At 40.5% G+C, this 13,721-nt stretch overlaps 1 protein-coding gene across 1 annotated transcript in view; it reads left to right on the top strand.

Annotated features, from left to right (window-relative positions):
- The first annotated feature begins 7,878 nt into the window (after positions 1 to 7,878).
- The window catches only part of nmt2.L (N-myristoyltransferase 2 L homeolog), a 32,025-nt gene continuing 26,182 nt past the window's right edge, over positions 7,879 to 13,721 (top strand). The window contains 1 exon segment of the mRNA NM_001092647.1: positions 7,879 to 7,991. Within this exon segment, the coding sequence (NP_001086116.1) occupies positions 7,882 to 7,991 (110 nt within the window). The 5' untranslated portion in view covers positions 7,879 to 7,881.

The following is a 13,721-nucleotide window of genomic DNA, read 5'->3' as shown; positions in this document are numbered from 1 at the left end:
CAACCCAAAAAAAAAAGAAAACATAATTCTAAGCAACTTTCCAATATACATTCATTAAAAATATTCAATGCTTTTAAAACGATTGCTGATGAAAGCCTGGTTGTTAATTTTTAAACATTGTTGCAAGAGTATTAGTTCCCCAGCAAAAGAAATACATATATAAATAACTTCAAAACCATGGAAAATGTATAATGAATGTCTATTGCAAAGTTGCTTTGAATTATGTTTTCTTTTATTAGGCAAAATATTTCTTGGGTTGACATTCCCTTTAAACCTGCCACCACTTCAAGGTAGACTCTTTAAGCAGGTACCTACTCTTCCATTTAGTTTAACCTCTAACACTTAGGGGCAAATTTACGTATGGTCGAATATCGAGGGTTAATTAACCCTCGATATTCGACTGCCGAATGTAAATCCTTCAACTTCGAATATCGAAGTCGAAGGATTTACCGCAAATAGTTCGATCGAACGAAAAATCGTTCGATTGAACTATTAAATCCTTCGAATCGTTCGATTCGAAGGATTTTAATCCATCGATCGAACGATTTTTCTTATACCTTTCCTAGCCTATGGTGCCTTCGGTAGGTTTTAGGTGGCGAACTAGGGGGTTGAAGTATTTTTTAAAGAGACAGTACTTAGACTATCGAATGGTCGAATAGTCGAACGATTTTTAGTTCGAAACGTTCGATTCGAAGTCGTATTCAAAGGTCGAAGTAGCCAATTGGAAATTCAAAAATTTTTTTTATTCTATTCCTTCACTCAAACTAAGTAAATGGGCCCCTATGTGGCATATTTATTTAGGGTCTAATTTCAAATTTGAAAAACTTTGAAATTCGAATTCAAAAAGACCAACCAAAATTAAGTCGAAGATTTTTTTGGCCGAATAGGTCCGTTTTCGATATAAATAGGTCCTTATTTGGCCGAATCGTACAAATTGAAGTAATAGCGCATTCAATTGAATTTGAAACAAAGTTTTTCCCAAAAAAAACTTTGATTTTTCAAAGTCCACCAATTCACTCCAAATAGGTTCTAGGAAGTCCCCCGTAGGCTAAAACAGCAATTCAACAGGTTTTAGATGGCGAAGGGTCAAAGTCAAATTTTTAAGGAGACAGTATATATATTTCGATATTCTAATTTTCACATTTTTTCGAATTGAATTTAGACTATTCTCTAGTCGAGGTACACAAAAATGTGATTTTTTTTTTTCATTAAAAAATTCGTCTCGAGACTCTCGACCTTTGATAAATCTGCCCCTTACATTTAGTTTAATCTCTTGGTCAGCCCCCCTCCCCACAAGTTAATAAAAACATTGGTGGCCAGGGCCCCCCATAATGGTAAAATGGCTAGGGGTTTAAAAAATACCATCTGTCAGTGCTCCCTTATTTCTACTTTTCAATGCCGATCAAGTTAGGAGTTGAAATGGGGGATACCTGAGTTAAGTTTGGAGCACAAAGATCTGTCCATGTATGCTCTCACCCAGCTATAGATAAAGATTTCTAACAAATATTTTTGTTCTAGCATCTCAAGAAAGAAAGTAAGAAAATAGTGCCTGGAGACACAACATAGAACCAGTGATTAATTTGGTTTTATATTTGAAGCCCATCTATTTTAAATGATTAAAATGATTTCAGACCATGGGCTCCTCACAGCCACCCTTATTTTATCTAAAAGGAAACACCCTGGTACACCCTGAATATCCCATAATTTTAGGGCAGGGCTCCACAGACGATTCCGGCGCGATCCGACGCGCAGTGGTGCCAAAACGCAGGCGTCACGTTGCATGCGATGGAAATAAGGTAAGTAATTCTATTGTCGCAGCGTTGATGCCTAGAGAACAAGACTGTCCTGGGAGCCAACTATAATATAATTTGGAATGAGCTCTCAAGATGGCCATACATTTGAGTCCTTTAGACCGAGTATCTGTCTGTGTATGGGTCCCTTCGATGAGGTTATCCGACCGATATCTGTCTGAAAATCTGTCAGATGATGATCAGGCACACGTCAGATCAAGGATCACATTGGATTGAGAACTGCTTTGGCTTGTTGAAGTGGTCCTTGGCTCAACAGCTCCTATTCCAGTCATTGTAATCTGATTGTTTGGCCCTAGACCTTTCCAAACAAGCAGATCTTATAATGCATGGTGACCTGTAGTTGTCCTCAACATTCAAATCCTGAACATTTTTGTAACTATTACTATAGCAGGATGACAGACATGGAAGTGCTTCATATATTTGCAACCTTTTACAAAGCATATAGCCTTTTATGCAATTAATTAGTTATGTTCCATGAACTGTGAAATAGTCAAGAGTCACAAAATGTTGTGCAAATAGATAAGTTGCAACAGTAATTGTTGCGTAAATCCCAAAATAATTGTTTATCAAGTTGCAGTCGGACATAATAAAACAAGTGGCCAAGCAATTCTCTTTTCTGCTTTCTATGGGGTGTACTGAGTTGATATAACCAACGTAGGGGTGTCACTGGCTCTGCAGCAGTGAAATCCCTATTGTCACATTAAAGCACTCAACTCATTGAAAGAAGGTCACAGGAGTGGATTGTGCCCCTGCTCTGCGCAGTAATTGGTAATGGCAGGTTAGTGTTTTTCCAGTGAAGAGGGAATAATCTGGAGAAGCTCTCATAGCAACATTTTGGAGCAAATGTTTCATATGATACTCTTCTAACTCTTCTACACTGAGTACAAATAGTGATGCATTTTGAACCCAACCAGGCCCAGATACAGAGCAACCTGCAGTGGTTTTGACAGCCTTATAATTAGTTTACCACCTGGATACGTATATTAATGTTAGGTCTTATCTGTGCTGCTACTGCTGATCCCACTGGTGGCTAATAAAAGGGCAACCAAGTTTGGGAGTTTTACTTTGACAGTAGCAAGTAAGTTGCAGGTAAAACTTAGTCCATGTGTAAAATGTATAATGAAGCAATAGAATTCTTAATGAATCAGATGAAAAATGAGTGTAGGACTGGCCAGATATGGGATGACTTTGACGTATTTGACCAGCTTAAATATATTGCAATATATGGACAAACAATCCCTGTTGTTTAAAGGGTAAGTCATTTTTTAGTAGCTGTATGCACAAAATGTCTCAATGTCTTAAATATATTGATAATGGGTTGAGTGCAGAGGACCTCTTGTATTTGTCTATATGTATTTTGTGGTCACGGCCACATTGCACCCCCGCCTAATGTTTTTAAAAATTAGTGGTGAGCACAACTTTCCCTTGTTTCTTATAGTCTTTCATAAAGGGTAGTATGCATACATGACATGCAGACATGACAGAGCTTAGCTTCTGGCTTGTGTAAAACAACTAGTGAGCACATGATCTATTGCAGGGGTTAACAGAGAACTGAATACCACATTGGGGTTAAAGTGTAACTAATTTGAATAGCCAGTAACCAGGCAGTGGTTTTAATGAGATTCTGCAATTTATTTCGGGAAGGCCTGAATAGAAAGTTAAGAAATAAAAAGTAACAATAAAATTGTAGACTCACGGAGCGATAGATTTTTGTCTGCTTTGTCAATGAGAATTCTCCTGAAAGCTACTGAGAGGAAGAAGAGAAAGATTAATAATTCAAAATGTATATATATTTAAAAAACAGTTGCTAAGAATAGGGCATTTTGCATACTAAAAACTTAAAGGGATACTGTCATGGGAAAAAAAAATTTTTTCAAAATGAATGTTGCTCACGGGTTCAAAAGGTTGGGGATCCCTGACTACTTCTTCATTCCAATTTAGTCAATGTCTCCCTCAATGTACTATACTTTGCTCCATACAAAGTGATATATATTAGTTTTTATAGTGGCAATAAAAGTTATGTTTTAATTCGTCATATAGAGGATAAAGTACAATCTTGCTGGGAGGTGCAAGCATAATGGGTCATTATTTTCCTTTTTCTCTCCTCATTTATTGTCCCGGGAGACTAAAAAGGGGATGAATAGATAATCCTTAGACAACGTGTTTGGGTGACTTGTGTTGGTGTACGTTGTATAAGAGAGAGGGAGTTTCCCACCCATGTGAGCACCAAATGGCGGATGCTATGTCTGTCCTTGCTTCTGCAATATAATGTTTATATACTGTATGTGTTTTCTCCCTTAGGGTAAAAACACCAAAGGGTTTGTGCTAAATGCAGCCTAATTTTTTAATCAGAAAAATTATGCAGAGGGTTTATCTGTGCACCTTGCAACGACCAAACATGGAATAGCTTTAATTTCCCGTGTATGTCTTGTTTTGTAACTAAAACACTAGGCAATTATGTTCAGCTCAATCCCAATTGGTTGCACTCATGTTGGACAAAGTGTATACTGCCCTTTAAGTTTTTTCACATTGACAGTTTCTAACAGATAATTTAAGCAAAGACAGAAATGATCCTGCAACTAGAATTAAGGAAATAAACATCATATTATCCCATTAAATGTGGACAGGACATGTGAAAAACACGGCCTGCCAAGTTTTATACTAATTACCATGGAGACAAGCAACCAGATACTTCTAATTTTCATTATAGCTGTGTTTGGGAGTCTTGTCATTAACCCTTATACTTGCATTTTCTAATTTCACTTCTCAGCAGCCCTTCAAGAGGGTTTAGCCTACCTCAGTCTGCAAGAGCAATCGGTTGGCCGGGGTTCAGTGTTTCTTTCACTCTGCCCTTCTATTCACATAAACTGCAGCAAATATTTAATAAATTGGAACAGTTGTGCAACAAACAGAGCTTCTGGGTCCCGGCTTTCTGAATGATTCAACAGTTTAACCCTTGGTTTGGTGTGGTGCATCTGGCATTTCCATTATAGACATTGCTAAACACTCAAATCAGATGTAGTTGGCAATGAAAGAAAGTTATTCCTGAAGTACCTTATTGATAATGTGAAGTCATAAACAATGACATGGAAGCTTGACTGTTTTTTTGTTAAGTATAAAAATAAAAACTGGGTGAATAGATAGGCTGTGGAAAATAAAAAATGTTTTCAATATAGTTAGTTAGCCAAAAAGTAATCTATAAAGGCTGGAGTGACTAGATGTGTAAGGGTGGTGACACACGTGAAGATGCGTAGGAGATTAATCGCCATTGGGAGATTAATCTCCCCCAAATCTTCATGTGTGCTACCACCCTAGCTGGTGTGACTTTATAGATTACATTTTTGGCTAACTAACTATATTGAAAACATTTTTTATTTTGCATTAACTAACTATTTACCTAGTTTTATTTCTACACTGAACTTTAAGAAGAACATAGATTAAAATGCTAGGTGTTTTTAGGTGTTCCAACTGGAGGACCCAGGCTGGGAGTGGCCCTTCATTAGATTTTTATGACATACATACTGGATAACCGGACAACTTACAAGGGAAAAAGTTGGATTTCATTTATACTGAAGGTTTGGCAAATGATTTTTAAGCTAACTGGAACTTGGAGTGTATTTTGAGTTAAAAGAATGGATAATATATACGGCGAAAAATTTGTCAATGCATTGAAGTTTTTGACAATTTCTTTCACTCATTGTTGTCTATGTGTGTTTTTTTTTTCACGGCGGAACTTGATAAAATATTTCACTCATGAGTAGTAATCCTTAAATAAAAATTGCCAATTTAAAAACAAAGGGTCACCCCCGGGGATCCTATGATTCTTTTGCTTCCACACTTCTTCCTGTAACAAACAAGGGAAAGTTGTGCTCACCACTAGTTTTTAAAACCATTAGGCGGGGGTGCAACGAGGCTGTGTCCACAAAATGCATATAGACAAATACAAGTGTCCTCTGCACTCAACCCATTATCAATATATTTAAGACAGAGACATTTTGTGCATACTGCTACTGAAAAATGCCTTACCCTTTAAACAAAACAGGGATTGTTTGTCCATATATTGCAATATATTTAATCTGGCCAACTACGTCAAAGTCATCGTCTTAAATATATTGATAATGGATTGAGTGCTGAGGACTCTTGTAATTGTCTATATGTATTTTGTGGTCACAGCCTCGTTGCACCCCCGCCTAATGGTTTTAAAAAATAGTGGTGAGCACAACTTTCCCTTGTTTGTTATAGTTATACAGGAGCAGTGACCAGCTCCATGTTGTAGCTCCCACCCTCTCCAACTATAGTCAGGTGATCCCACTGGTGTCTAATAAAAGGGCAGCCAAGTTTGGGAGGTTTACTTTGAAAGCAGCTGGTAAGTTGCAGGTAAAACGTAGTCGTCCCTTTGTAAAATGCATAATGAAGCAATAGAATTCTTAATGAATCAGATGAAAATTGAGCATAGGACTGGCCAGATATGGGATGACTTTGACGTAGTTGGCCAGCTTAAATATATTGCAATATATGGACAAACAATCCCTGTTTTGTTTAAAGGGTAAGGCATTTTTCAGTAGCAGTATGCACAAAATGTCTCTGTCTTAAATATATTGATAATGGGTTGAGTGCTGAGGACTCTTGTAATTGTCTACACACTTCTTCCTGTTACAGAGCTGCATTGTTTCTGGTCAGGTGATCCATGAGAGAGCACAGAGAATATAATAAAATGGTGGCTCATGGTAAAAGATGTAATAGGGTAATATTTACGTAAATATATATTTCTCTTTGGTAAGTTTCTTTAATATGACACTTGGTATAATATAAACTAGCTGTTGCTTAAGTTTTCATTTTGGGTGTATAGTTTTCCTTTAAAAAGGAAGAATAGAAAGGAATTGTGAAGGGGCCACATGAGTGATAAGTGGATAAAAGAGACAGAAACTGGAAAATGTTGGGTCATTGCCTGGGGGCAAAGTTATATTGGGTCAATAAGGATGGGTGGCTACACAGAAGGATCTGTAGCTGCACTGACAATTCTAATGAGTGTTTGTGATTAAAGACCACGTGGTTCCATACAGCAGTGCCCAAAATACACAGGGGCGTAACTACAGAGGAAGCAGACCCTATGGCTGGAGGGGGGCCCAGGATGTATAGGGGCCCCATGAGACCCTAATTCATATACAATTTCAATAAATATTGGTAAAACAGGTCAACCTATAGACATTTTGTGGGCCTGAAAAATAATTTGCTGTGGGACCCAGTAATAGCTAGTTACACCTAACTCCACTGAAAATACCACAGCAAAACATAAGAACCGTAACCCAAATTCAGCACACCTCTCGTACTGCTGTTTAATAAAGTCTTCCTTACTAAATGTAAACGTTGAATGTAAGCCAGAAGCAGACAGGGTAGCAGTGGTGTAACTAGATGTTACTGGGCCCCCAGCAAATTCAATTTAGGGACCCAAAACGTTGGTAAATTGACCAAGATATATTAGAATTGCTCATTAATTAGGGCATGCCTACCAACTGTTGCAGGACAGTCCCGATTCCTAAAACTCAATTAAATAAGAGTCTTTTGGCAGAGAGCCAAGAATACGTGGCAGCTGCACTTAGATACATTTGTAACTATTTAAGATAAGCAGGTCTCTTGGGGGAACTGTGAATTGCAGCTTAAAGGGCATTAGCAAAACTTTAATAACTGGAAAAAAAACAGAAATGTGTTCAAACTTTGATCTCCTGACAAATTTTGTAAAATGAACATGATAATTAGGGGGTGTGGCCACAAAAACGGGCGTGGTCAAAAACATCGATGGCAACTTTTTCTATTTCCCTTTTTTTTTACACTCCTGGACCCACATGCAACTGCAGCTTTCTGCCTCCTCTGTAGTTACGCCCCCTGCAGGGGTAACTATTACGCCCTACACTGCAAATGTTCTTCTTGGTTGTTCCCTCGCCTGGTAGTAAATGTCAGAGCTCATTAGAAAGCGCACTGCCCTTCCCTGTCCCGACGGCTAGAGGGCGCTGTGGGGGACTACGCTGGCTGTTTGTGCTCTTGTCCGCGCTCTCTGTGTCTCTCTCCCGTGATGGCGGAGGACAGTGAGTCCGCGGCCAGCCAGCAGAGCTTTGACCTGGATGACCAGGACACCTGCGGTATAGACGGTGATAACGAGGACGAAGCGGAGCATGCCAAGGGGTGAGGAGGCCGTGGCCATAACCCGGGCACGTTGTAGGCAGCAGGGTACCAGGCGAGAGCTGTATGGGGTGTCAGACAGGAGCGCAGCGCTGGGATGTTACATGTGTGTGTGGCCTCTGGTGTCTCGGCTACAGGGAATGCTGGGAACTGTCGTTCACATTTGAGTTGAGCAATGAGGATATTTGCCCTGTATCCTTAGTATCACAGCCTCCTCCTGGCATTTTCCAGGGCTGCAGACAGTTGAGCTGAGCAATAGATGGAAGGTTTGCAGCATGGACGTCCCCAGTCCTGCATTTCCAACCCTATTCTCTCTATGCACAGCCCAGGCTGCAGCTTGTTCCTTTCTGCTCTTCTCCATCCCCATCTTGTCTCATTCTGCACATGGTTCTTCCCTCCCCATTCATCTTGCTGTCTGCTATGAAATAACCTCCCCCCCTCCCTAGAATGTAAATCGCCGGCAGGATGGCACTCGGATCGATTTGTTTTCCGAAGTCGCCCCAAAGTTTTCTTGTGAGGCGACTTCGGAAAACGAATCGCTCCGAGTGCCATCCCGCCGGCGATTTATATTCTAGCGGGCGGGGAGATTAGTCGCCCCAAAGAAGAGATTTGTCGCTACCTGGTCAGTAAAGATGATGATTGATCCCAATTTTATTAATAGGGAAAAAAAGATAAATATAAAGGAAGGCCGGTATGTTTCTTCCACAAAAGGTGGCAACCCTATTTGTCACCAGGCGACCAATCTCCCTGAATCTGAGCGTGTGTCTAATACCCCAATTCTATATACATTGCCTGGGCAAGGATTGGCTCTTATGAGCAGCGCTGCGCAATAGGTTGGCGCTCTATAAATGCATGTTAATAATAATAATGTGCACTACCACACGCTTGCTGATTGTCAGGAATCAGTATGTTGTTAAACTACTGTAAAGGGCTATTATACATAAACAGTCACTCTTAATATCATGTGACCCATTGATTTTTAAAAATTGTAAATGGCTATGTGATTACTAGGGCTTGCTTTCCCTAGCAATCAGGCAGTGATTTGAAATGGAATTTGGGCTGGATGCTATACGATGTAATAATGTAATGCAAATTTAAATCTATGGCCTAGTTGCTTTCAGGGTTAGGATATGATTGGTATTGTATCCACCTGGGGAGCTCTGCCGCCTGGGAATATGTACTGTAGAAGCTTGGAAATGAAAACAATTCAGTAACTGCTCCTGTTATTGCAAATGAAGCTGCATAACAAGGGACTTCAGAGTGAAGTCCAAATGTAAGGTGGTTCTTTTCAGGAAAAATGTTAATTTTATGCCAGGCCCTAACACTTTGTCACCCCCCAGTGAATCTGCCGTTCCTCCTTTAAAACCATGTTTGTAACCTTTCGTAAGCCAGATAGGACCATGACCAAAGTTTAGACATCAAAGGGGGACGTATTTGTCACTGTTCTAACAGAGCAACTTCCGATGACTCTCTAAGGCTAAGGCCACACTAGGCGATAGCGCCGCGATTTGACTCGCGGCGACTTTTCGCCGCGACTTTTAAGCCGCAATCGCTGGGGAAACTTTTGCGCTGGCGTCTATGGGGAATCGCCAGCGTAAAAACACACGCGGCGATCTTTTTTCTATTGTCGCTCGAAATCGCCTAGCGAGGCAATTTCGAGCGACAGTAGAGAAAAGATCGCCGCGTGTGTTTTTACGCTGGTGATTTTTCGCGATTCCCCATAGACGCCAGCGCAAAAGTTTCCCCAGCGATTGCGGCTTAAAAGTCGCGGCGAAAAGTCGCCGCGAGTCAAATCGCGGCGCTATCGCCTAGTGTGGCCTTAGCCTTAGAGGGGTTGTTTACCTTCCAAACACTTTTTTTTAGTTTAGTTGTTTTCAGATTGTTCACCAGAAATAAAGATTTTTTTTTCAATTACTCTCTATTTTTTATTTTTTATTTTTTACAAAATCTAAGATTATTGTTCCTGTCTCTGGTGTTTGAGTCTGGCAGCTCAGCAATTAAGGTGCAGACTCTAAGGGCAGAGAAACACATGGAGATTTGGGGAGATTAGTTGCCCAGCAACAAATCGCCTCTTCTTCGGGCAACTAATCTCCCTGAACTGCTAGAATCTAAATCGCTGGCGGGATAGCACTCTGAGCGCTTCATTGCCTCACGGGGAAATTTCGGAAAACGAAGTGATCCGAGTGCCATTCTGCTGGCGACTTACATTATAGCGGGCAGGAAGGCAGTTCGGGGAGATGTCGCCCCGAAGAAGAGGCGATTTGTCGCCGGGTGACTAAATCTCCCCGAATTTCTACGCGTGTCTCTGCCCTAAACTGTTACAATTTTGCAATATTTAGTTGATACATTTTTCAGCAGCATCTCTGTATTAGCAACTATTTTATGAAATTCAGAGATTCTGCTCAGCAGGGACAAAGGTAAGAAATGTAGCATCTAAATGTATCAATTTAGAACAGTCGGCGACCCCCCCTCTCCCAGTGCTGCTGTTGGAGTGGAAAAATTAAACTTTAAACTTCAATTTTACAAAAACGGTCACACAGAAAAAAGAAAGCGATTGGGGAAAAAGTCTTTATTTCTGATGAACTATCTGAAACCAACTGAGCTGAAAAAAGTGTTGGAAGTTGAACAATCCCTTTAGCAACAAAATGCTTTTTTCCCAATTGTACACAGCTGCCGAAATGACCAGCAGGTGTTGAATGCCAAATAGCTTGAAGCCTAAGTCGTAAGGATGCCTTCCGTGTGAATGAGGCCTTAGGGAGGGCCCATATATAAAAACATTTCAACCCAAGGGGATACAATTGTGTGTACACACCATATTAGGTCAGACTTGAGGAATGGCCATCTTTAGGGCTCCACACATGAGATTTTGTTAACATGTGCTTAATGACAAAAATGCCCATGTGTAAGGGGCCTATGGACCATGTGTTTAATGTACTTTTGAGACAGATGTGAGTGAACCTAAACTCAGGGGTGTCCAAACTTTTTGCAATGAGGCCCAGATTTGGTGAGGTAAAAATGTGTGGGGGCCGACCATTCAGCCTGACATTCTTTGAACCATTAACTCATTTAAAACGCCTAGCGGTAGCGGTAATATTTGGGCACATTAGTGAAATGATCTGCCACTTGGTCTATGCTGCTGCCTGTGTGCTGAAGGTGTTAGTAATAGACACGTACTGGCATGTAGTTTACTGTACTGGCACGTCAGTACGTATATTGACACCTTCATCCCGAAAGAAGTATGTGAAGTGGCGCATCACTATGTGCCAGTACGTGTCTATTGCTAACACCTTCAGCACACAGGCAGCAGTATAGACCAAGTGGCAGATCATTTCACTAATGTGCCCAAATATTACGGCTAGGCGATTCCTGATTGCACTGTGCTGGCGGGTCGCATTATTACTAATTTCATGATGGAGGCTGAGGGCAGGTGTAAATTTGAAGACGGGCCGCACTTTGGACATGCCTGAGCTAATTGATTCCATTAAAATTGAGCTACTGTATATTGAACTAACAAAAACACACTCTCAAATGACTTGGGTTCAAGGACCCTCGCATGCTGTGTTGTTCCTGACATTGGGCTATAGCAGCATCAAGATGCGCACTGAACCCACAGTATACTTCCCTTCAAACACAAAGCGTGAGAGTTGTAATAGCTATTTACATATAATGCTTTTGCGTGTAGGCACTTTACTATTAATGCTTTACTGTGGGATACAGAAAAATGCCTGCTTGCTAGGCTCATTAAAATTAACACCCACATAACTGTTTAAATTGCAAAAGTGAGATCTGCCTGGCAACGCACTGTTACCATAGTCGCTCCAAAATGCATTAAGTAAAAGGCGAAATTCTCATTTATTGGATTGGGTACCATATCTAGTCTTTTAAGTAGGGATGCACCGAATCCTTTTTTTTTTTTTGATTCAGCCGAATACTGAGTCAAATCCTAATTTGCATATGCAAATTAGGGGTGGGAAGGGGGAAACATTTTTACTTTCTTGTTTTGCGACAAAGTGTCACATGATTTCCCTTCCCGCCCTTAATTTGCATATTCAAATTAGGATTTGATTCCTAATCCTGGATTCGGTGCATCCCTATTTTAAAGAAACGTTGGTACCCTGTGGCTTAAGATGGCCATATACTTTTAGATCTGCTTGTTGGGCAAGGGTGTTAAAAAAAAAAAAGTGGATCTCTGCCTGATTTGGTCCCCACTCTGGGACTGATCAAATCGTTGGCCTGGAGACAATAATCAGATCATTGGACAGCCTATAGAGGCCCGTGCTGATGCATTACTCAATCAGTATTTTCAAACCTGTCCAGCCAGATCTCGATTTGCCAGGCAGCCGGGAGGCCCCCCATACACAGACAAGAGTCGGCAGTTTATATCAGTCCTTGTATGGCCATCTTCAAACAAGTCAGGGAGATTCGGGCCATTGCATTGTTATTCAGGCAAGCCCAATGAGTTGGAAGAGCTTTGCTGTGAATGCAGAGGATATATCCAGCATTTTAAACAAATCTTATCAAAGTATTTAATAGCTAGTAGCTCCAAAGAGGCTTAAACTGCAATCCATGTAAGCTGCCATAGCTGTATTGCATTCTGCATCATTGGTATCCCCATTCCTGCCTCTCCTCTCAGTTAGTCATTATGTAACATATTGGAGGGCTAGTGTGCATCATTCTTATCCGTGGGCACAGCATGAAGACCCAGAAACCAGAGATTTATTTTTTTTCTGCCCCAGTAGCCATGCTTCCTTCTCATACACAGCAGTATTGTGCTTGATCTAGGATAGCAGGAGCCCTGTTCCATTGCTAACGATTCCTCGTCTTTCATTCGGCGTAAAATGTTAAATTTATTAAATTCATGTGAGGCAACATGTGATCCTTAATACATGATGATGATTAAACCGTGATGAGAATTGTAACCCCTGCTTTGTTCTCAGCTAAACAGGAAAAAAGTGCTGTGTAATATGTTACAGCAATATGGTTAAAGGATGATCATCATAATCTTTTTGTAATGAAACACCTACACATTCAGTCTTAGTTTTAGTTGTTTCCCGTGGAGCGTTCGTAAAGTCATGTCCCTGGCTTGGGCTCCAGAAAGAGAAAGTAGCAGCATATGTAAATAATATTATCATGCAAAGATTTTGGAAATGGATTTATAAGCCTATGAGTATTGTCCAGTTTTTAGATACGATTTAGAAAGGAATAAAGAAACATCCTTAAATACACGCCCCTCGCTAATGAGAAATGACAATACCTAGAAAATGTACAAAGCAGACGCGAGACCTATTGCCTAGTAATCCTGGCTGACATTCTTATTGATTTTAGTCAGTAAAGCATACAGATGTGACCTAGAAATCCTGCAGCAATTCACAGGGTAGACAGACAGCAGCTGGACAGCTGGAAATCTACAATAGAAACGTCTGATTCGAGAGCCCTACAGTCTGACCAATTGACAGTCTCCCTTTGCTGCTCAACGCACAAGTGTTCTCATGTAGTCTGCTGTAATAATACATGTATCAACCCTTGCTCTCCTGTCTCTTATTGCTGTATTGACCAGATTTGTTTGGAAAGCTGTGATCTGCTTTGCTTATTGGATCCGGTGGCTAAATCTGAGGCTATGGTTTCACAAGTCATGAAATATCGGGTTGTATTACTTCTTTTGAAGGAAATGTAGACCCTCAAAAGAATGAAAATGAATGTAACATAGTAGTTAGGTTGAAAAAAGACACACGT

This window comes from Xenopus laevis, chromosome 6L, assembly GCF_017654675.1.
Source record: "Xenopus laevis strain J_2021 chromosome 6L, Xenopus_laevis_v10.1, whole genome shotgun sequence".
NCBI classification, from domain to species: Eukaryota; Metazoa; Chordata; class Amphibia; order Anura; family Pipidae; genus Xenopus; species Xenopus laevis.
The sequence above is the reverse complement of the archived record's forward strand: the minus strand, read 5'-3'. Positions and strand labels throughout refer to the sequence as shown.